Source organism: Juglans microcarpa x Juglans regia, chromosome 6D (assembly GCF_004785595.1).
Source record: "Juglans microcarpa x Juglans regia isolate MS1-56 chromosome 6D, Jm3101_v1.0, whole genome shotgun sequence".
Classification (NCBI taxonomy): Eukaryota; Viridiplantae; Streptophyta; class Magnoliopsida; order Fagales; family Juglandaceae; genus Juglans; species Juglans microcarpa x Juglans regia.
The window spans coordinates 11,787,900-11,812,552 of NC_054604.1; the positions used below are offsets into that span (position 1 = coordinate 11,787,900).

The window sequence follows — 24,653 nt, forward strand, 5'->3', positions numbered from 1 at the left end:
ATTACTTTATAAAAAGCTTATTTTTCAGTGTTTTGAAATTCATACCGTACCGACCGGTACGGTCGGTATTTTGTGTACCGGAGTAGTGACCGGTACATGAAATGTATGTGTTTCATATCGGGTCAAATACCAGCCATACCAGCGCGTTTCAATCAATACTAGCTAGTTTTCAATGTACCGGCCAAATTATTATTATTTTTTGTAATTAATGTAAAAATTTTGTCTTTTTCATAATTTTCACTCCAATTCTCACATTTAATGACTACTTTCTTAACTTTCTTTAATCCTTTTTTTCTCGAGGACTTAAGATGAAATTCCTACTTCTCTTTTCGTTAGGAAGATAAGTAATTATTATTTTAAATAGTTGGATTGAGAACTTAGAAATATTATTGAGTTTTGTAAATATGTGTTACAACACTTGTTATTAGTGAAAAAAAAAAGTCCAATCTTCCATTTCTACCCTTTTCCTCTCTACGGAATAGGGTTTTTTTTTCTTTTTGCCGCACGGTTTGGCTTTCACATGAGGCTGCATGGCAGCTGCAGATGGTGGCACCGATCAGCCTTCCTTTGCCGACCTGGTGGCTGTCATCCCTCAACCCATACCTGAGATGATGCTAGTGCCCAGACCTCCGAAGATGGTGGAAGGAGAGGTTTATTTCCAATTTACCAAAGAGGAGATCGCACGTTCAATGGAGCCGTTCCGCTATTTTGTCGTGCTCAAGTTTCTGAAGCAACGCCCTTCTCTGGATGTTGTGCGTGCGTTCATTCACAATCAATGGGGGCTCTCGGCCATTCCAGTGGTATCTTCAATGAGGCGATCTCGCAACATCTTTGTACGTATGGCTAATGAAGCCGACTTTACCAAGGAATTGTTGTGGGAGGTCTATGAGATTAACGGGATATTTTATCATGCCTTTAGATGGTCTCTGGATTTTAATGAGGATGAAGAGCCTTCAAGGGTTTCTGTATGAGAACGGATAATCTGACTCGTTGTGCTATGAAAATGGATGGAGCAAGATTATGTGTGGAAGTTGATGCTACAAAACCTCCCTTGACTCATTCTAGATTGGGGTGCTGGGGTTGTCTTCGAGTCGAAAGCAAGAGATCGTATATGAAACACTCCTTGCATATTGCTCTACTTGTAATATGCGGGGTCATAATTCGATGACATGTAAAACTGGACAAGCTGGAAAGAATGGGAAGGTTCAAGTTGGTAGGAAAGGCCATTTGGAGATGGAAAAACTGGTAGTAAAACTGGGGGCAGAGCCGAGTGCATCTGATAATGTTGAAATTCCTCCGCCTGTTGCTGTTGTGGAAAATACTAAGATGATTGGAATGGAAATAGAGGATGTTGTGGAGGGGTTGGTGTCTGAATTAATTCCTCCGTCGGAAGATCAATTGGTGCAGTTGGTAGAGTCGTTTGCTGTACAGCCTACTCCCAGCAGTAACTTGGTGCCACCTACTGAAACAGAGGCTGCAAAGGATATGGTGTTAACAGATGATGGCTCAGATTGTGCTGGGAATGTTATGGGTATGTGTTGAGTGGAGCCTTCAATGGATACTCATTAGAATAATCTTGAGGTCCTGATTGCGTCAATGAAGGGTCCCATAGTGGTGCAAAGTCTGCCGTTGATGGAAGAGGAATCAAATCAGGAAGTAAATGAAGAGATTCTTATGGTGGAAAATATTTCTTCGGAACCGAAACCAGAAAGCCAACCAGAGGTTTTTTCACAGGATAAAGAATATCTTACAGAGTCTGAGGTGAATGAAGGTAAGAAGAGGTATAAGAAAAAGATGTTTATTAAAATGCGAAGTTCTTCTCGAGTTCTTGCTCGAAATTCTAATCCTACTCAATGATTGATTCCATCTTGGTATGGAATATTAGAGGGGTTGGGACCTCTAAAATCATAATAAAGATGTTGATTGGAAGATTGAAACCGAAAGTCGTTGCTATTTTAGAACCATTTCAAAATTTAGAGGGTGCTCGTAAATTGGCAAGATGTCTAAATTTTGATAATTTTATTTCTAATGAGGTGGAAGGGGGAAAAATCTAGATTTTCTGGAGTAGTAATTATGTGGTGCAATTTGTTCGGATGGGAATGCAATTTATTTCAATTACAGTAGGTGATGATGCTGAGAAGTTTTTGCTTTCAATGATTTATGCCAAATGTACTTGGGTGAAAAGGTGATACATGTGGGAAGATATCAGCATTAATAATTTGGGTTCGGACCCTTGTGTATTTGTGGGGGATTTTAATATTATCCGGAATGACTCAGAAAGGAGAAGAGGTAGACCTCGGCCTAATGTAGCTATGGATGAATTTAATGATTGGATTCATCATGGGGGTCTTATGGAAATGCCTACGAAAGGGAGTGTTTTCACTTGGTGTAATGGGCAATCGGGTTTGCCCGCTCATGGGCACGGCTTGATCTCGCCCTAATGGATAGTTCTTTCATTAATTTGTTTCCTAATTCTATTTGTTCCCATTTGTCACGTTCTACTTCAAATCATGCCCCCATGTTCATTGAGTTAAAAAAGGATCCTTTCTCTTTTGGATCGGTTCTGTATCATTTCCAACAAATGTGGGTGGATCACCATGGTTTTCTGGACTGTGTTCAGTCAGCTTGAGATTTATGGGTGGAAGGGTCTGCTTCGAGAATGGAATAAGAGGGTCTTTAGCCATACTTTGGGTCGTATTGATGCTCTTGAAAAACAGGTTGAGGTGATTGAACAATAACTTCAAACAAATTGGGAGGTAAACTTGGAGAGGAATCTACATGAGGCAGTCTCGGATCTGGCTGGTTGGAGGCGTCGGGAAGAGATGAGATTGGCACAAATGGCTAAGTTAAAATGGAAGGTGGAGGGCGATCGCAACTCAAAATTTTTTCATGCTTGCCTTGCTAACAAGAGAAGGAAAACAATGCTGGAAATGAGAACGAATGGGGTGGTTCATGAGAGTCCGGAAAGCATTCACCAAGGGGCAGTGGATTTTTTTCAAACTTCACTTCAAGGAGAGCCACCCGTAAAGTAGCCTAGACTAGAAGGGCTCATAGATCCGGTCATCTCAGAGGAGGAAAATGTCTCCCTGCTTCACCCGCCTATGCTAGAGGAAGTGTTTGAGGCTTTGTCATCCATTCCAAATCATAGTACTCCAGGTCCTGAAGGGTTTGGGTCGGGTTTCTATAAAAGCAATTGGGAGGTGGTTAAAGTTGATGTGTGGAAGGTAGTACTGGGATTCTTTACGTCTAAGCACCTTTCCAAATTTTTCACAACCTCATATTTGGTTCTTATACCAAAGATGGAGTCGCCCACAGGTTTTGATAAGTTTCATCCCATTAGTCTCTATTCGGTGTTTTATAAAATTTGCTCCAAGATTATTGTCTCTAGATTAACAAGAATAAGGCCTAGCCTGATTTCTCCGAAACAATGAGTCTTTATTCCTAGAAGAAGTATTTTTGAGAACATTAGCCTCACCCAGGAATTGGTGCATTCTATTAATAAAAGGATCCACGGGGGCAATATTATGCTAAAAGTGGATATGACAAAAGCTTATGATCGTGTGGATTGGGTGTTTTCGATAACGGCCTTATGAAGGTTTGGTTTTTCTTCTCAATTTTGATTTGATTCATTCATCTATTTCTAGCCCTTGGTATTCTGTCATGATGAATGGTATGGTTAAGGGTTTCTTTATGTGCGGTCAAGGTCTTCGTCAAGGTGATCCTCTATCACCTTATTTATTTATCATTCAACAAGAGGTCCTATCCCGATTGATCCATAGGAGCGTGCAAGAGTGTAATTTTGGTCTTTTCTCTCAGGCCCGAGGTACGCCTATTGTCTCTCATTTTATGTATGTTGATGATGTCATGATTTTTTCTAATGGAAGTCAAAGGTCAATTCGGGTTCTTCAACAAATTTTGAGTCAATATGAGAGGTGGTCGGGACAAACTATCAATGTTCAGAAATCTATTTTGTATTGTTCAGATAAAATTTCTACTAGGCGCAAGCAGCGACTTTTATGTCATACTGGCTTTATGGAGGGGAATTTCCCTTTTAAATATCTAGGAGTGCCGATAATTCTGGGGAGACTGAAGCAAGCTCATTTAGAAGACATGGTGAATAAAGTGAGGCTACTTTCTATGGGTGGAAAACTTGTTCTTTTGAGGCATGTTATATCCAGCATGACTATACACATATTTGTTGTTTTACAGGTTCCTTAAGTTACTATCTCCAAGGTTCATAGATTGATGAGTTCATTCTTTTGGGGAGAAGCCGATGGACGAGATAAAAAGAAATTGATGGCGTGGAATCATATCATATTTGTAAGCCTGTGGAAGAAGGGGAGCTTGGTGTGCAGAGTCTTCAAGACACTCAGAAAGCCTTACATTTGCGCTTTGCTTGGAACCTTATTCAAGGTAATTTTTTATGGGCTAATTTTTTAAAGCAAAATATGTTGGATCGAATCCGTGGTCTCTCATAGAGACTAATAAAGGATCCAGATTTTAGAGAATAGTTTCTAATTTTAATTCGTTGTTGTTAAATAACTCAAAGTGGAAGCTTAGAGAATGAGAAATTTTTTTTGGTACGACAAATGGAGGGATAATGGTCCTCTGATTAATGAGATGCCTCTAGTGGGTTCCCTTTTAAAAGTTAAAGATTGCAGGTTGTCGGATAGTTAGGACGTGAGTTCTTGGAGAATTTTGTAGGGTAGGAAAGGGTGGATGAGATTGTAATCTCTTTATCTGGGCCGAATTATGGAAATGATGTTCTAGTTTGGACTCCTACAGATACAAGTATGTTCTCTACAAAATCTGTGTGGAATTGTATTCGTATCAGAGGTACTCCTATGGATTGGCATGCGTGGATTTGACATAATAGCCTTCCCTTAAAAATGTCTATCCATTTTTGGAGGGCTTGGCATATGGCCTTGTGTGTGGATGATAGATTGTGTCATATTGGTATTCCTCTTGTTTTCAAATGTGATTGTTGTAATAGTGGTCATATAGAAGACACTAACCATGTGCTCTTTGAGAGTGATTTTCCACAAAAAGTTTGGTCCTTTTTTGGCAATCTTTTTGGTATATCTCTTAGTAGATCTTGGAAACAGAATGCTGGGACTTGGTTCAGGCGCGCTAGCTCCTCTTCACAGGTGAGCTTTATTGTTGGCATCATTTCTATTATTGTTACTTGACGCCTATGGAGAAAGATGTGTCTTGCTAGGATGGAAGATATTCTAGAAACTCATAAATCTGTTATTCATTCTATTTGTGTGTGGTTAGGATCTCTTTGTCAAGCAGCTAAGCAAATCAAGAGTCTGTCCCACAGGGATGACATGATCCTTGAGGCCCTACAGATAAATCTTGTGGTCCCGAAAGTTCCATATTCCAAAGTGGTAAGGTGGTTTAAGCCACCGTTGGGGTGGTACAAATTGAACACGGATGACAATAGTATCGATAATCCAAGTTCCTGTGGTATTGGCGGGGTTATTTGTAATGATTCAGGTGGTCATGTCCAAGCTTATGCCTCTCATATTGGTTTCAGTTTTAATAATAAAGCGGAACTCATGGCACGCCTTCAAGGTTTGAGAATTTGCAAATCTCTGAACATCTCTGATGTGATAGTTGAAATAGATTCTATGGTAGTTATCTTTTGGTGGCTCAGAGGGAGATGTGATGTGTGGTACTTATAGGATTTTTGGGAGGAAATTGTTGATTTATCCTGCACAATTCATTGTCTTTTCCAGCATGTTTTTCATGAAGATAAGAGGGTGACGGATTGGTTAACCAAGAAAAAAGCTTCAGGAGCTAAATTGGCCTATTCTAATAATTGCAATATGCCTCGGATTCTTCGAAGCCTAATTCTTTTGGATTCTTTAGGCCTTCCCCCTTTATGATGTTAAGTCTGATTTTTTTGTGGTGTGTTTTTCCTTTTTGATCCATAGGCTTGTCATAGTTGGTTTTTTCTGGTTTGCGATTTTTTTGAGGTTACCCATGGATCTTAATTTGTTACCACAGTATTTCTCTACCACAAGTGAGAACTCTTATTAATAAAGATGGAAGGAGGTCATTATTGGATATGTAACCTTCTACTCTTTAAAAAAAAGTATTTTAACTTTTTAAGGGTTGCATTGATATTATTTTGAAATATGTAATTATATATCGATTATCCCGAAACAATATCGATACCGAAATATTTCATTTCAGTGTCTTAACCGAAACGACCACTGAAACAATATTCAAAACATTGCTATTTTTTCATTATTTACAAGGAAAAAAAAACATATTGAAAAAAAGCATAATACTAACTCATTGAAATTGAATATTTTCCAAAATAATATAAATATATCAAAATAGAAAATTACATTTTATTTTATTTTTTTAATAAAAAAACCTATATTTTATTAAATTTTTTTAAGAGTCATGTTGAAAAGCATATTACTAATGCATTGAACATTGTTTATAATAATAAAAATATCAAAATGAAAAACTAAATTTTGTCAAAACTAACTAAAGCTAGAAACATCTAATTACCTTTTTAACTAAATGCATGTAAAAAATAAATAAAAATAAAAATCCAATATTCATCACATAAGATGCATGCAACACATAATGCAATCCACTAAAAAATACATTATTTGGTATTTATAAATTACATTACAAAACACAATTACAATAAATGAGTTACAAAATCAGTAACAGGGTCTTCCATCAGTGATTTAATCTCACACCAAATAGCAACTTCAAGTGAGAGAAGAGAGACGCAGCCAAATAGTCCATTGTCAATTCCTGCAGCCAAGTCAAAATGCTCATTAACTAGTTTTGCATATTATATTCAAATAGAATATTAAAAGAGAGTATAGAAAATGAGTATAAAAATTGATGGTTTTATGTAAAAACATTGCAGCACCTCAAAATGGATTTGAAATTAATGACGATGCATCAAAGTAATGTCGAGAAATGCACCCAAACAATCCTATAGCTAAAGGGCAGTCATAGAAAAGATGCATATCAGATTCAATATCCCCCAAAACATCTATTGTATGCTTGCATATGCATGTGCTAGTGTGAAGTCAGCTTGGAACTTGGAAGATCGACAAAAATATTGCTTTAGATCGCATGTGAAAAAATTCAATATTGCTTTAGTTTTGCTACTGGTACATTGAATAAGGACAAAAAAGATGTGTCTACATATACAATCTTCTTCATTCTTTTATTTAAATCACAACCTATAGTCCTCCTTTAAGAGCCTGTCAACACAGTTTGCATCAAGTGCAGGGAGGATTACCTTTCCAACGATTTTTTAAGAGCTAGCTCTGCATCGAATAAAGAAATATTGATGTCAATCTTCTTGTAGAATCACTGCAAATCTCTGCCCCTCCGGGGGCAAAATCGATCATCCATGAATTATAAGAGTAATATGATGCTACTTTATATATAACAAGTTCAATTATATTTCGATTATTTGAGATTTGGCCAATGACAAGAGAGCCTAATGACCGTCAAAGGCCTGTGACCTGGTTGGCATAACCCCCAGTCTCCAAAATGAAGGTCTGGAGTTCAAACCCCCCACCCAAAATAAAAATAAAAAATAAATAAATAAATAAAAAGAGAACCTAATGACCACAAACAGGGCAGATCTGTGGAATGAATCACACCAAAGGAAAATTAATTCATGATCAATTAAATGCCTCGAGTATGTTGTCATAATTGATTGCTGTAAACTGTAAACTTCGTCAAAACAAACAACTATGCAACAAAACAATTGAAAAAGGCAATGATCAGCTATTAAACAGAACCTCTATGCATTGGAGATCAGTTACTGCAGGAGCTTCAATGGCATCCTTTGCTGGTGAAATTTCTCTTTCCAATCGCCAAATACTCGAGCTTCAATCACAATGCATATTTTCCGCCTGAATCAGTGAGCAAGATGATGTAGTTAATTAAAAATGTAATGACCTGGAAACTATTCCTACTTCCATTAATCACAAAATACACAAGCTTCAATCACAATTCATATTTTATCTGTGCGTAAAGAAAATCATGTCCTTTCTGCTTGAGCTTTCTCCTTTTACAGTCCATGGAGATATGCTCCAATGTTATTGGATTACATTTTTCTTTAAAACCCATGATTACCAATAATAATAATAATAATAATAAAGCGCAAAGCAAAGCAAAGCTATATACCTTGCAAGAATGGAGGAACGTGAGAGAGAGACCACAACACCAGCCATTTGAGGGTAAAATACAAGGCCCAAGTTAAGGAGTGAAACAGCAGTAGAATATAAATCGTAGACTCCATTTTGACTTCTCAAACAACAAAACTCTGCTACAAAATGAAAGTTTTCAAATCCGAGTCATTTTTTATTATTATTATAAACAAAGTCTAGCCAATCACATAATATAAGTCCAAGAGATTCTATTACCTCCAAAAAACTCTTGTTTTCACAAACAACAAAAAATAAAATTTATATAGCAATCCGCCAATCCGACAGACTCTTGAAATCTGAAAGACATAGAATAAGTGCAGTGATAAATGCATTTGAAAATTGAAGACAAAAAAAAAAAAAAAAAAAAACAGAACAAAAATATTTATTCATTAAAATTAGAGAGCACCAAGTAATTGACAACGCAGATCTAGAAATAAAAGTAAAAATAAAACCCCAAGTGGTGAAGGCTTTGGTGTTGGGGTATCACTCCCTTCAAGGTCCAAGGTTTAACACCTCATGAGTGCAAAGAATCTTTTGAGGCCATACCCCCTGGTGAAAACCCAACAATTTAACCAATTCCGTGTAGGGAAACTTCTGAGCGTGCGGTGCACAGGACCGGGATTTACTCTGCAAGGGTAGGTTCGAAGGGCCCTGCCTTGGAGAGGTTCCCCGATATAATAATAATAATAATAATAATAATAATATAAGAAGTAAAAATAAAATAAAATATGAAATAATAAAAGAAAAAGAACCAAACCTTGTTTCCAATGTAGCCCATGACACCAACACCAACGGTAGACACCTTCAAGTTCTGAATGTGTCTATGCAAAAGCTCCAACGGGCCCATATTGTGAGAAAAATCCCAACCATCTACTTACTTACCATCCTCACATATGATGATCTTCGTTTCCTCTTCAAGGAGGAGGAGGAGGAGAATAAGAAGATGGAGAGAAGGAGATGAAGAAGAATAGGAGGTGCAGAGGACACAAAAAAGAAGAGGAAGGCTGAGCGGCGGGACCTAGGGTTTCAAAGCGAGAGAGAGAAAGAGCAAGCTCCATTTTTTGGGGGGGGGGGGGGGGTGTTACGTGCTAGTGATTAAAAATCTTCCTTTTTTTTTTTTTTCAATAGAAACCAGGTACCCAGGTTGCATAACTGTACCCGACCCGGATAGGGCCTGGTAGGGTGATCCAGTTTCTAGACCTGTTAGAACACAGGCCAGAACCTGCATCCGGAATCCGGTTATCTGGGTTCTGGACTGGGCCGAGAAAAATCCGGCCCGGATGAACAGTCATAGGCCTTGTTTGTTTTCGCAAATGAGAGGAAATGAGATAAGATGAATTAAGATTAAAATTAAAAGTTGAATAAAATATTGTTAAAATATTTTTTTTTAATATTATTTTTGTTTTGAGATTTGAAAAAGTTGAATTGTTTATTTTATTTTGTATGAGAATTTGAGAAAATTGTAATGATTAGATAAGATGAGAACAGTTGTGAAAACAAACGAGGCCTTAGTCTCTTTCCTAGAAATATCACCAAAAGACCACCAAAACTAAAGACACTCCCAGTCTAAAGAAGTCATGAGTAGCTGTATTTTTTATCATATTTTTAACTAGCTACATTCCTGGTATGTGCCAAGCCAAGCCAAGCAGCAGAACACTTATCGTGGGAGACTGTATGATAGATCTACTATTCCTTGTTGAAGTTAATAAGATAAATTTTCTGAATTTTGGCTGACAATTTTAAATGGAAGCTTGCTTTCCATCAATATCACCTCATGATGACTATATTATGAGTTCTGCTCCAAAATAACCACAGAGAACAAAAGAAAGCACAATCGAATAGATAAAACTGGAGAAAGACAACTTTTTAATATCAAGTATTATATTTATTGACCAAGAGTACCTACCAATACGATGCCATAAGAGCTGTTGTTTCATCAGACTTGACAAGGATTCAAGATATGATATTCAACCATCTCCTTTGAGGTTACTAACCTGTCAGACTGTGTATCCAGAAACATAAGACAGAATACGGAAAGGGCGAGAAAGAGTCAGAGAGGCAAATCTGCTTTAGAATATTGCATCTCAAAGGCTGTACAGACGAAATAATCAATCTAATTTTTTTTTTTAATTATGATATAGACTTGGAAAGAAACAGATAAAAGGAAAAGTCATCGCGCATCCCCTAGAATTTATTGTTCATGGATGCAAGTTCAACACTATCCTTGCATAAGTTATTTCAGAGGGAAGTAGAAGATAGTTTGACAGGAGCTTCCTGGAAAAATAGGACTCACCAGGCCATGAGATCACTAGAAAATAATAACTGAATGGGATAACAAGATGTGCACAGTAAGAGAGAATTAGGCCCCAAAGCTGGGCCATGGTGTGTAGATCAGGCATTATTATTGTACTAACCATCACTTATGAAGATTTCACATCCAAATGAAGTAGTTAATTCCTCAACAATCTTATGATCTGTATAAAGTGGTCCAGCGTATGAGAATGTCGTCCCAATCAATGTCCAGAACTGTGACCAGATGGTTACCACCTGATATTGCTCACTGTAAATCAAATTGGGATGTGGCTTTCAGTCAGTTTCAAATAGAATTGGTGCGAAAGTTATAATCAGAGATTTTGAAGGTAAGGTTATGCCTACTTTAGAAAAACCTCTGGAGATCCAATTGGAACCAGTTGCTGCAGAAACTTTTGGTGTGTTGGAAGCTATGAAGTTTTGCCAAGAAATAGGACTGGGAAAGGTGATATTTGAAGTTGACTGTTGACAGGCGGTTAATGGTTTGAATGATCCTAATCTGAAGTTATGCTCACATGGACAATTAATTGACAATGCTAAGAGTACTCTGAAACAATTTCGTTCAGCTCATGTTATTCATGCCAAAAGGGATGCTAATGTTGCAGCTCATTCTCTAGCCAACTCAGCATTGTCTTTATCTTATTTTCCTGTACACATGGAGGATGCTCCATTATATGTTCAATCCACAAATTGTATATTTCCTAATGCATGAAATTATTAGTTTTACTCAGAAAAAAATATATATATATATTTTATTCTAATCTCTTTTACAAAAAAAAATCAATAGAAATAAGTAAACTGCTTTCAATTTAAGATGACTTGATCATTGTCTTCAAACAGGAAGATTCATAGCGATTAATTACCTGTTTCCCAGCTTGTATGAAATATACGACAAGCATTTGTTTAAAACGATTACGACTGTCCAAAACTAAAATCAACTTCCAGTGCATTCTTATAAAAAAATGGTAATTATATTGGGCCAATTGGGTCAAGTTCTGTATGTTCAAACAGAGTTCTGCAAAGAGACCGGCCCTAAAGAATACCTTAACTGCGATAATCAAAGTCTGCACATCAGGTGCAATCACACAGAGAGAGAGAGAGACAGACAGACAGAGAGCTGCTGTGTGTCGAAAGCTCTCGTATTATAAAATACAAATGAGACAGGGAAGTATACTAACATGGATTCCAGCGGCTAAAAACAGTGCAGCCAGTGAACAAAACTTCAAAATGGGAATCCCAAGCGAATGTTTTTCTTTGAGGCTTCTGCCAATCGCTTGATCCCTTTGGCGCATTTGTAGAACTCTAACAATTCATCAGCAACATCTTTCGGGTGACACTTGACAAACACCTTTAAAAACCTCATCTCTGTCATCCTCAGTGCCCTAAGCATTGTGGGTCGCTTAATCTGCGAATCAAGACCCATGTCATCTATCTTCCCTGCAAGAAGGACTCGTGGCTTTAACACAGTATCCAAGCTAGAGTACAATAGAAATGGATACTGAAGGACCACACTGGCAGGAAGCTTCATCGTGCCCAAAACGAAAGTCATGTTCCTCTGTACCTTATCAACTGATAGTGTCAACATAAGGGGGGATCTCCCAAAAAGATTGAAGATTTCATCATTTGAAAACCCGAACTTTTCAAAATTTCCCACCTTTTGACGGATTGTTTCGTGGCGTGAGATGCCGATGATTGTAACAACATATTTATACATCTTGGAATCCTTGGAAATCCCAGTTTTGCGAATATATTCCATTTTCTCTTCATCGAATGAAGTTCGAGGTATCATGGTGGGCCGGGAAAGGAGCATAGGAATCAAGTCCTTTCTACTAACACCCACCTCTTGATACAGTGCAATGGCAGGCTTGATCATGTTATTGAAGTCATATGTTAAAAGTGAAGGGTCCCTAACAATAGCTTTAGCAAGCACTTCCCTTGACTCAAACAATGTCATAAAAAATTCAAGCCGCTCATCAAAGCAATGATTTATTCGAAAACTTAGAAACTTGGAGCGACAATTGATCATCTTCAAAAGATCATGAGCTCCAATACCCAAGCCACTGAGCATGTTAAGTTTGGATTGAAGGTCGGCAATGTCGGCCTGGCGTAAATAAGGGCGGCGGACAATTATCTTCGATATATCATCATCACTACAACCCCATTTCCTCAGAACATCAATGGAGTTTTTTGGGTGGTCTACAACTTCTACCCTTTCAACTTGGGTTGGACTTTTTGTCGAATACGTGGCAGTCGTGAAGACCAGCAAAAGTTTTGAAACTGATTCCCTAGGAAATGAGAGCAAATGGTGCGATGAAAATAATAATTTAACCAAAGCGAAGGCTTTTGGTAACATATCAATCTTGCAATTGAAGAATCAGTGATAAGGGCTTTATGGCTAGGGCCACACTCAAGAATCAGGATGAAATGCTCAAAATGGGAAACGTGTGGGCATTAATTGATTCAGACGACTATTTGAATACAATACAACATCAGCATATATTGACATTCATAGAAATCCTCACAAGCCCAAACTTCTTAGTGAGTTTCACCAAATGGATTTTCTGCAAAATAAATACACCGAAATAAATAAATTAACGTGCTTAGAAAACAATAAAGACGACAAATATCTATACATGTGATAAAGAAGGAATTGCCTCCAAATTTATGAAATTAATATAATTATGATGACCAAAATCTATTTAAGATAAGATAAAACCGCAAGTGTAGACCCTACTCAGTAGAAATTTATGTGATGATTTGAATTAAAGTATCCCTCTATAGATCTCATATTAGATAGAAATATCTCTGTTACAGATACTGATTTGGCCAGTATATCGCTACCACTGTTATTGGGTTAAATTAAAATGCCTTTGCTACATATCTGAATGGACTAAAATAGCCCTACAACAAATCAAATTAGACAGAAACACCCTTTCTTCAAATCAAACCAACCAATAACAACCAGAAATCTCCAGAACTATTAACAACTAGAAATCTCTAGCACTATCGACAACCATAAGACCTCGTTTGTTTTCACAACTCCTCTCAATTCATCTCATCTCATCTCATCTCATTACAACTTTTTCAAATTCTCATACAAAATAAAATAAACAATTCAACTTTTTCAAATCACTAAACAAAAATAATATTAAAAATATATATTCTAACAATATTTTATTCAATTTTTAATTTTTAACTTTAATCTCAACTTATCTCATCTCATTTGCAAAAACAAACGAAGCCTAAATCTCCACAACAACCTTCATCTTCATTTTCTCTCTCACTCCCGACTCCCCCATCTACCCCCATTCTTCTTTGAGTGCAAATGATTGATGGTAAGAAAATATTGGGAATGAGTTTGATCACGGTCACAGGGAAGGAATACCAAGATCAAGATCATGCAATTGAGGAACTATATATGAAGATAGAGGGCTAGAAAAAAAAACTATTAACAAGGAGTACTTGAAGGTGGTAGGAAAAGCAAAAACAAAATACAAAAGTGCATGAAGCAATTTGTAATGCCCGCCCTTGTGGTAGGTCTTTCAAAAATAATTTTAGAAAATGAGACGGGAATTAGTGAACTTTTTATAAATTTTTCCTTCTCTTTCCAGGATATAAAAGATTCTACAATTAAAATTTAAGACTTGCATTTATAAATCTAAGAGAGTTTTGCAGCGAAATTCATTAAATTAAAATACAAGTCATTTTACAAAATATGATTTAATATATTACATAAAATGCCTAGGCTTCTCTCACCTTTTCCTTGGGCCGTGTAAACCTAATGTTTCGTCCTCATTTTATTCTTGGGTGGGGCATACATAAAAACAAAATGAGTCAAATACTCAGTGAGCATTACTTCATACTATAAAAATATACTAACATAAGTTTCATTCATGCATTTCTCATTTATATACATACTTTACATAAAACATTTTCTTTTCTTTGAAAACATTACCATGTGAGGTTATTTTCTTTTAAAAATATTTTCATTCTTCAGAACATTTCCCACTGCAGCAAAGAAGACAAACAATTTCCAGATATCCTCAACAGTTCGCTCTTTGTCGTTGAAGCACCGCTCGTTCCTTTCATCCATAGATACCACATAATACACAAAGGAATCATCCTCCAAGCTGCTGCCAACTGAGAGCTTTTGTGCCGCCTATTCCAACATGCTAGTAAATCCACCACTCTCATTGGCATAACCCAACTCAACCCAGCTCTACTAAGAATCCCAACCCATAACTCCCTAGCCACCTCACAATATAAGAGTAAATGATCAATCGATTCACCATTTTTCTTACACATGAAACACCACTCCACAACAACCATGCCACGTTTCCTCAAATTGCCAATCATCAAAATCTTCCCAAGTGCAACTGTCCAGGTGAAAAAAGCAATTTTAGAAGGCACAAACGCCCTCCAAATACTCTTCCACGGAAAAGGGAATTGTTGTTGGCCATGCAACACCTTATAATAAGATTTAACAAAAAAAATTTTGCTCCCCGTGTGTCTCCACAACATTCAATCCCTCTCATTTCCTCCTAATTTCAGAGAATACAAGAAACTGAAAAAATCTGCAATCTCATCAAGTTCTGAATCCTGTACATTTCTGATGAAAGTAACATTCCACTGCACAGACCCATTAGCACAGCTCAACATCTCAGAAATAGCGGCTTGCTGATTTCCAGCCAAGCTGAAAACAGCCGGGAAGATAGAATGAAGGGCTCTCTCACCACACCATTCATCAAACCAAAAACGAATTCATGCACCCTCCCCAACCTCAAAATTATTATGTTTTACAAAACTGTCCCATCCCTTTCTAATATATTTCCATAAACACACACCATAAGATCCCCTACCCTCCTTCGAGCACCATCCCCTATCACCTTCGTATTTTCGATCAATAACCTCTCTCCACAATGAGTCCCCTTCCATTTGATACCCCCATAGCCACTTCCCTAACAATGCCTCATTAAAATTACTCAAATTTCGCACCCCCAAGCTTCCATTCGCAATTGAGCAGCACACCCTATGCCAACTCACAAGGTGGAATTTATTCTCCTCTCCCATGCCACCCCATAAGAATGCTCTAAACAACTTCTCAATCCGGTTTGCAACTCCAACCGGTAAAGGGAATAAGGAAAAATAATAAGTGGGAAGGTTGGAAATGAGGCTTTTAATGAGGGTTAGTTTTCCCCCTTTTGATAAATATAGACGCTCCCAACCTGATAGTCTTTTCTCAATCTTTTCTACAACACCATCCCATATGTTCTTTACTTTGAACGACGCCCCCAACGGAAGCCCAAGATATTTCATTGGAAGAGAAGCAACTTTGCAACCCAACAAATCTGCTACAAGGTTAATATTCCTCACATCTCCCACCGATACCAATTCTGACTGGCCCAAATTCACCCTGAGGCTCGAGACAGCATCAAAACACAATAAGATAGCCCTTAAAACTTGAATCTGTCCACTGTCAGCATCACAAAAAATGAGAGTATCATCCGCAAATAATAAATGGGAGTTTGAAGTAGTACCATTGTTAATATTACCTACCAAAAAACCAGAGAGAAATCCCCCTACAGCAGCCTCCACCATACGACTCAATGTTGCCATCACTAAAACAAAAAGGAGAGGGGACAACGGATCCCCTTGTCTCAGACCCATTGAACTCTGAAAAAAACCACAAGAGTTGCCATTAACTAACACAGAGAATCGAGCAATCGAAACGCAATGTCTAACCCATCCACAACACCTATTCCCAAAACCACATCTTCTTAGCATATAAAAGAGAAAATCCCAGCACACGTGATCGTATGCCTTTTCCATATCAAGCTTGCAAAGAACCTCCGGAATACCAATCCTCATACGGCTATCCAAACACTCATTAGCAATTAGAATCGAGTCCAAAATTTGTCGTCCCTTAACGAAAGCGTTTTGAGGTTTAGAAATGATTTTATCCATCACCATGCTCATACGATTAGCTAACATTTTCGATATAATTTTATAGATCTCACCTATCAAACTAATAGGATGGAAATCCTTCAACTCATGAGCACCGACTATCTTAGGGATGAAAACAATGAAAGTAGCATTTAGGGACTCCTCAAACTTTTGACAAGAATGGAAATCTTGAAATACCCGCATAACTTCTACTTTCACTATATCCCAACATTCTTGAAAAAAAGCCATGGAGAAGCCATCCGGGCCCAGAACTTTATCTTTACACATTCCATTCACCACCTGATGCACCTCGTTTTCTTCAAAAGGCCTCTCCAACCAGCTGACTGCATAGAAATCCAGCTGGTCAAAATTCAGACCATCCAACTTAGGACACCACTCTTCTATCTCGGTTAGAAGATCTTCATAATACTACACTATGTGATCTTGAATCTCATCAGGGGTGTGAAGCACATTGGTACCGGAATGAAGTACCTCAATAGCATTATTGTGCCTGTGTGAATTAGCCATCTTGTGAAAAAACTTAGTACAACTATCCCCCTCTTTCAACCAAAGCACCATTGATTTTTGCCTCCAAGAAACTTCTTCCATCAATAAAACCTTCTCAATTTCAGTCCCTACCTCCTTTTTCCTTAACAATGACTCCTCATTTACCTCCCCCTCCTCTAAAGCATGCAACTCATCCCAAAACAGATTTTTCTACACTTCAATATGCCTAAAGACTTCATTATTCCACTTCTTTAAATCAAACTTTAGAGCTTTAAGTTTACTTGCCAAAATAAAGCTAGGAGTTCCAGAAAATGAGTAAGATACACACCAATTCCTAACTTTCTCCACAATTCCATCAACTGCAAGCCACATATTCTTGAATTTAAAATAACGCCTACCTCCAAGTAAGCCACCACAATCAAGCAAAATGGGAATATGATCAGAACAAACATGGTGCAACCTCTTCTGACATAAATCCGGATAGTGAGTCTCCCAAGAAGGAGAGACTAGAAATCTATCCAACCTTGACCCCCCTCTACTGTTACACCAAGTATAAACCCCCTGCCAATGGAAGATCCACAAGATTCATATAAAAAATCAGCTGCGAAAACTCTTCCATAGCCACAGATAAAGTAGTTGCATCCGTCCTCTCACTGGGAAACCAAACAATATTAAAGTCCCCACACAAACACCAAGGCACATCCCACAAATGAAACAAACCCGCCAACTCCTCCCACAAAAGCCTTCTCTCCTTATCCACATTAAGCCCATACACACCCGCAAAAGCCCATCGCCACCCATCCTCAATGGTTTTAAAAGAACCAGCCACAAAATAATTCCCAATGCAATATTCTACTAACTCCACCACCCACTTATCCCACATCAACAACACACCTCCTGAAGCACCCAACGAAGCAAGATAACTCCAACCCACAAAAGCATAATCCCACAAACTACAAATGATGTTTCTATCAATAAAACTCAACTTAGTTTCTTGAAGACATACAATATCAATTTTCCAGCTACAGAGGAGGGATCTAATACGGAGACGCTTGTTGACATCATTTTTTTTTTATAGGTAGTCATAGAGATTTTATTAATAGAAAAAGGCAAAGCCTAGGTACACAGGTAGTATACATGAGAAACACCTAGCTAGGATTGTGGAGGTACCAACTCGAAAGGGAGGCCCTATGAAAGTCGGTTATAGACTCTAAATTTGGAAAGGCTTGGGAAGGTTGGTGCTCGAATGAGATACGAGGCACATATGTAGTGGGGTTATGGAAATATATAAGGGGACATTGGGAGACCTTTCGAGGACATGAACATATTGTGGTGGGTGATGGTTCTCGCGTCAGATTTTGGTATGATAAATGGTGTGGTGACCATAGCCTTCAAGACACCTTTCTTGCTATTTTCGAGCTCGCAAGAGAAAAGGACGCAGCGTTGCCGATCTTTTGGTCCTTTCAAATGGCCCCCCTCAATAGAATATTGACTTCATTAGGGCAGCCCAAGATTGGGAGGTGGAGATTATTTTAGAGTTCTTTGCGACATTGTATTCAGTAAGTATGCCAAGGGACATCGGGGATAAGATGCACTGGAGTCATTCTAAGAAAAGCAACTTCACGATTAGATCATTTTACCAATCTCTAATGAGTCCTGGATTGACCATGTTCCCGTAGAAGAGTATATGGCAGACGAAAGCTCCTTCAAAAGCGGCTGTTTTTGTTTGGACAAGATCCTGACCACAGATAATCTGAGGAAGCGCTGGGTAATTGTGTTGAATTGATGTTGTATGTGTAAGAAGCATGAGGAATCAATAGATCATTTGCTTCTACATTGTGAGGTAGCCAGGGTCATGTGGGATGATTTTTTCACAAGTCGATTTGTCCTGGTAACTCACAGGTGGCGGCCATTTGGCATATGGTTCTTATTTGTATGTGTTGGTGTATCTCGAGGGAAAGAAATGCAAGAAGCTTTAAAGATTGTGAGAGAACAACGGAGGAACTAAAACTTTTCTTCTTTAAGTCATTGCTTTTATAGGCGGGAACCATTGTTTGTAACGGTCTAAATAATCATGACCTTCTTCTTTCGATCATTAATCCCCTTTACATTCCAAGAGAGGATTTTAGGCTTCATTCGATGACCAAGATCCCCTCCCTTTCAACCTATCCCTCCCCACACTTCCCTCCTTATTATCATAATTAATGGAGCATTTAAACGTCTCAACTCCCTATCCTTTTGCTACCGACTTCAAAGTCGTAGGTCTTCCTGCTTCAATGGCAACAAGAAGAGCCTTAAACTACTCCTCAAACCTTTCACAAGATATCCCCATACATACTTGTAAATCTTCAACCTTTTTAAAAACCCAATCTGAGGCACTTTTGGTTGAAGCAAGAGACGGGAGAGTGCATATAGGGATCGGGCTACATGCATCCTCATCAAAGGTTTCCCCCTTATATAATTCCAACTATAAAGTGGCCTCAACCACATCCTGCTCAGAAGAAGCCTCCTGCTGTAAATCTCCAGAAAATGCTGAAACAAAGCAAATGCTCATCTCAGTGTGCAGAAGATCAACTCGATGAAGGGGTTTGAATAACAAAGAAACTAGGTCCATCAAGAATGCACTTCATTAGTCAGAGGAGCCACAGACACAAACGGATGACAAACCACTTCACTCACCTTCCCCTTATCGGCTTCGCGATCAACGATTTCTCCCTCTTCCACCTCCAACGACAGCGACATCTCCGACGCACCACTAGATGAGTCGCCGATGACCAGCGAGAGTTTCTATGCAACCTCCGAGACCATCGGGTCAAGTGGTGGTGCCGTCGTACCAGACTCACCCAAGCCTCCCGATATACCAGAACTCCCGAAATCTGCAGCTCGGGCCTTAGCCTTCCATACCCGTTTTGGGCTTTTCACCAAGCCCGGCCCACTCACTAGATCAGACATACACAGCCCTTTAGAAGGTCCCTGGCCCAACTTTCCCCTATGAATCCCTCCGCTGAGCCCATCCCCCTAACGCAAGCCCATCCCCACCCCTTTGACTTCCTCAACGCACCGTATCGTCCCCACCCCCTTATCCTCCTCAACGCACCGTATCATCCCATGAATATTACTCTGCAACTCATATATTTGAGATTGCATCTCTAACAGAGCCCAAAACAAACTTTCCTTATTAAGACCAACAACTCCCTTGCCAACATCCCCTGCCAACATCCCCACTATGCTGAGCCCCTACAGAGACGGTGACACCACCTCGCAGGCAAGAGCTACCACCCAGCCTAACAGGTCCTCGAGCACAGTCTAACCTTGGTTTCTGCAGAGCCTCCATGTACGACCGGGCAGAAGGTTGATACGGGGCTATCGTCACTGGTGGTGCCGACCCAACAAAATGGCCTTCTCTGCCAGCCTCCCTCAAAACCTCCACCAGTTTTCTCCATCCCCCTACCATCTCTATCTTCAAGAATGAGAAGATAATTTCGGTGACCCCCAATTTGTATTCCACCAAAAGCCATGAACGCCCCTTGGGAATTGGAACACCTTTGGGCTATGAAGCCCATGTCTCCTTTCCAATGTGTTGTATAAAATTCCCTTCTCCCCACCTTCAGGCAATCCTCCAACGCTTTGGTGGACCAACGTGCCGTGGCTAACTCCAAGTGAAGATTTTTCTCAAACTTCCACACTCTTTCAGTAATGTGCACCCATCGTATATCGCTTACTACCTCAAATACCTTAAGTTCGAAATAACAGCATTCGACATATCCATTTTCCCTTCCCATACGTGCAAGAAACACTCAGTCAAATGCCCATGAACAACATCACAAGCCAACTTACAAAAAAAAAAATGAAAAGAGTGTACGGAGAGAGAATAGAGAGAAGTTCTTAACTGTGTTATATATGATATAATACTTACCTAGACTCCATGCCATTTTCATGTCATGCAATCTATTCATGTGTGTGTCAGATGACAATCTACATTCATACATAACCTTACGCCATTCCCTTTTTCATTTACATATGAAACTTAAACTTAGAACTTGTATAATAAAACTACTCCTAACTCTTAGGGTACATTTGGATCCAAACTCATCTCAACTCATTTCAACTCATCTTATCTAATTATTACAACTTTCTCCAATTCCAACACAAAATATAATAAACAATTCAACTTTTTCAAATCCCAAAATAATAATAATATTTTAACAATATTTTATTCAATTTTTAACTTTCATCTCATCTCAACTCAGTTCAACATCCAAACGCAGCCTTAGTGCATTTTCTTCCACATGGCCTTAACCTCCAATTCGTTCCTTACTTAAACTTCCTCCATTTAGACTAGTCATCCTCCAACAATCTCCTTCAACTATTTACTTGCATACTTCTTCATAATATTCCTAATTGTGCAAACTTACACGTCTTGGTATTCATAACTTCCCTTTCATTACACTTGTACAAGTCACCATTCAATCCTAGTATAATCATTTTCCATAAATCCTAAGCCTAAACCATAGCTTAATAAGCTTCATACACACCCACAACTAGTTATATAACCCAAAGCAAAATATCACTTCAATATTTAGTACCAAATTCATATCATTTTATTCCATCCTTCCATACACCCAACTCAACTTATAACACGTAATGCTCCAATGGAAGGCCCAAACCACATGGCCTATACTCCAAAAGGAATAGTCGATGATACAATTGGAGCCTCATTGGAACCTTATAAAGAACAATAATTTCTCTTTCCCAAGCAATGTGGGATCTCATACACCATCTACCCCTATCCATATCATATGGGGGTTATCACAATCTACCCCCTTTAAATTCCCGATGTCCTTGTCGAGCCTGTCCATTATAGGTGGTATGACTCAAGTCCCACATTTCTGGTTGGGATAAGTTCTAATAACATTTGTAACGCCCCATAGAAGGCCCAAACTACATGGCCTATACTCCAAAAGGACTAGTCGATGATACAATTAGAGCCTCATTGGAACCTTATAAAGAGCAAGAACTTCTCTTTCCCAAGTAATGTAAAATCTCATACACCACCTACCCTTATACATATCATATAGGGTATCACACACATAATAACATATTTGCTGCCCATGTACACCAATCCAACACAATTACAATATACAAAGATTAATAAGCTTCATTCATGGCTCCACACAAACCCAACCTTCACAATTACTATATTCAACCAATCAGCTTCTTAACAATACATACAACACATAAATATGCCTATTTCGTTCGTATCAATAAAATTTACCTCTTACTCATCAAAAAAACAATACATACAACACATATACTCAATCCAAAGTCCAATTAATTCCACATAGAACAACCAACACAACCCCATAATTCACAATCTCCATGCTTCACTTACAAATCCATTTCAATCCTAACCACACCTCACTTCTTCTCCTTCTATCACAACCAATATATTCAATATATATAAATATAAATCTGCCTATACTCAAACACAACACCAGCAACATCCATATACACTACATAACATAATACTCCTTGAGACATAGAGTAAAATTTATACCACAACTTAAGGCGCTGAGCAGCGAGGGAAGCGTGCGGCTGAAGTGGGTTGACTTATGGCTTCAGTGGTCTGAGGTGGGCTGAGCAGTGTTGGGCAGTGGGCCTTGCGTGGAGGAGCCCGTGGTGGTGCTGCGCTCGATAATGGGATTTTGGTGGCTCAGACGTGGCTGCGCTGCTGGACTTCAGCTGGGTGGTGCTCGGCTTACGCTTAAGGAGGAACAGTGGTGGTACTGGAGAGGGGGACAACAGCGGGTTAGCGAGAGAGAAGGCGAACAAAGACAGAGGGAAAAGCAACGGACGGAGAGAAGCACTTACCGACGGCAAAGGAGCTCGACGACCGCCTGGTAGCGCACGGTGGCACGGGGCCAGAGACAGTGCAGAGTAGAGGCAGAGAAAAACGGTGTGGGGCTTTTTTTTTTCTGGACGGCGAGGGGTGGTGCTCGACGGAAAGGGGCTTGGTTGCGGCGTCGTGTGGTGGTGATTTTCCGTGGCTGGCGTGCTCGTGGTGGCCGATGGCGTGGGTGGCGGCTGAGAGATGGGAGAAACGGAGAGAGAGAGAGAGAGAGAGAGAGAGAGTCTGCTACCGTGCGTGTGGTGGTCGACGTGGTGGAACCGGTGGCGTGCTCGTGGTGCAGCTTTGTTGCTGCCCTTCACGGTGGCCGGCGGCTTGGCACAGAGGCGAGAGAGAAATCGGGAGAGGGACAGAGGGAGACGGCGCCAGGGGGGAGATGGGGGAAAAGAAAAGTGGAAGGAGGGGAGGGAAGTTTTGGGCAACGGATTCGGACTTGATTGAAAATAAATGTCATTATTATTTCATCTTATTTCACTTTATATTTCTAAAATTTAATTTAAATTCAAAACTTTTAAACTAATTATTATAAATATTTTAAATTAATCATTACACGTTAAGACCCTTATATGTTCTTGCTGTAATTCTTAATAGAATGTATGGAGAGGTGGAAATAGAGTGTTGCTGCAATACACTAGCAACAAGGTGCACTACAAATATTCGATGAATTGAAATAGTGGAAATGAGTATTATGAACTGCAGTGATATTTGAAATTATTACATTGGAACTCATTTGAGATAGTCCCTTCCTCCTACAACAAACTACAACTATGAATTCACTCAACATCCAAATCCCTTCCACTCAGCATCCTTACACAAATACAAAAAACTCTAACTAACTTGTAGGCTAGACTAACGTTACTTGCTACTCATTGTGAATGACAGGATGTACCGTTTTGGTTATAACCAAAACGTTGTGTCTTACAACTGAAATAAAAGGTAAAATACTTAGTAAAAGGAACACCCTGCTTTGGCCTTTAGGAGTCCAAAAATGTTGCATATAACAATTAAAATAAGACTAACAACTTCTTTAAAAAGGAACACACCGCTTTGGCTTATAAATGCCAAGACGTTGCGTCTTACAATGGCAACTCAATCCAACTCTACTTTAAACGACGCCGTCCTCACTTTTTCTTACTTCAGATCAGTTCCAGTTCAGTTCACTTCACTTCGATGCTTTGTGTCTTCGTTCCAGTTTAGGGTTTCTTCTTCATTTCGGTGTCATAATAAATCCCCCATTCTTCACAATACCTTGCCCACAAGATGTGGGTAAAGCTGTTGTAGTTTCCACAGTCTTTCCCATGAGTTCTCTTCATATCCCAATTCCCTCCATTTAACCAAGATTTCAGTTATCCCACAATTTCCCTCCTTTCTCAGATGACGATATACCACCTTTTTAGGCTTGGGAAGAACTTCACCCTTCGAATCGACGGGAGGGAGGGTGGCTAATGGCTGAATTGAGTTTCCCACCTTCCTTTTGAGGCATGATACGTGGAAGGTAGGGTGTATTTGGGACGATGGGGGCAGCTTAAGCTGATAAGCAACCTGCCCGATCTTCTTTACTTGAAATGGCCCGAAATACTAGGGAGACAACTTCATATTTCAGCAGTGTGCTACGGATTTCTATCGGAAAGGTTGTAACCTCAGGTATACCGATTCCCCTTCTTCAAGTGTTCTCTCAGTTCTATGCTTGTCAGCTTGTATTTTCATTCGGTTTTTTGCTCCTTCCTAGTTCTCCTTAAGGATTTTGATAACTTTGTCTTTGCCTTGTAATGTTCGGTCCA

At 39.1% G+C, this 24,653-nt stretch overlaps 2 protein-coding genes and 1 long non-coding RNA gene across 16 annotated transcripts; all 3 read right to left on the reverse strand.

Annotated features, from left to right (window-relative positions):
- Positions 1 to 6,595: 6,595 nt before the first annotated feature.
- Positions 6,596 to 9,058, reverse strand: LOC121235226. 3 transcript variants are annotated; one of them, XR_005934546.1, is made up of 4 exons: positions 8,962 to 9,058; positions 8,182 to 8,500; positions 7,283 to 7,907; positions 6,596 to 6,783 (listed from the first exon to the last, which is right to left on the reverse strand). It is a non-coding gene; the product is annotated as an uncharacterized LOC121235226 (long non-coding RNA). The 3 variants fall into 3 exon arrangements; XR_005934545.1 differs by lacking the exon at positions 8,962 to 9,058 and having other exon boundaries at positions 7,794 to 7,907; positions 8,182 to 8,554; XR_005934544.1 differs by lacking the exon at positions 8,962 to 9,058 and having other exon boundaries at positions 8,182 to 8,554.
- Positions 9,059 to 9,924: 866 nt separating this feature from the next.
- Positions 9,925 to 23,245, reverse strand: LOC121235222. 12 transcript variants are annotated; one of them, XR_005934535.1, is made up of 6 exons: positions 22,836 to 23,245; positions 22,522 to 22,750; positions 11,693 to 13,075; positions 11,378 to 11,442; positions 10,860 to 11,161; positions 9,925 to 10,764 (listed from the first exon to the last, which is right to left on the reverse strand). XR_005934535.1 is itself a non-coding variant. In XM_041131527.1 (4 exons), exon 3 carries the CDS (start codon positions 12,865 to 12,867, stop codon positions 11,737 to 11,739), a length of 1,131 nt encoding a protein of 376 aa, XP_040987461.1. In that variant the 5' UTR covers positions 12,868 to 13,075; positions 22,522 to 22,750; positions 22,836 to 23,245; the 3' UTR covers positions 9,925 to 10,206; positions 11,693 to 11,736. The 12 variants fall into 12 exon arrangements, 5 of the variants coding, with proteins under 5 accessions (XP_040987461.1, XP_040987459.1, XP_040987462.1 ...); XR_005934539.1 differs by lacking the exons at positions 10,860 to 11,161; positions 11,378 to 11,442 and having other exon boundaries at positions 9,925 to 9,999; positions 10,111 to 10,206; positions 10,498 to 10,764; positions 22,836 to 23,242; XR_005934540.1 differs by lacking the exons at positions 10,860 to 11,161; positions 11,378 to 11,442 and having other exon boundaries at positions 9,925 to 9,999; positions 10,111 to 10,206.
- LOC121235225 (exodeoxyribonuclease-like) lies at positions 17,360 to 19,182 on the reverse strand. Its single transcript, XM_041131538.1, has 2 exons — positions 19,061 to 19,182; positions 17,360 to 18,029 (listed from the first exon to the last, which is right to left on the reverse strand). Exons 1-2 carry the CDS (start codon positions 19,098 to 19,100, stop codon positions 17,506 to 17,508), a joined length of 564 nt encoding a protein of 187 aa, XP_040987472.1. The 5' UTR covers positions 19,101 to 19,182; the 3' UTR covers positions 17,360 to 17,505.
- Positions 23,246 to 24,653: the final 1,408 nt, after the last annotated feature.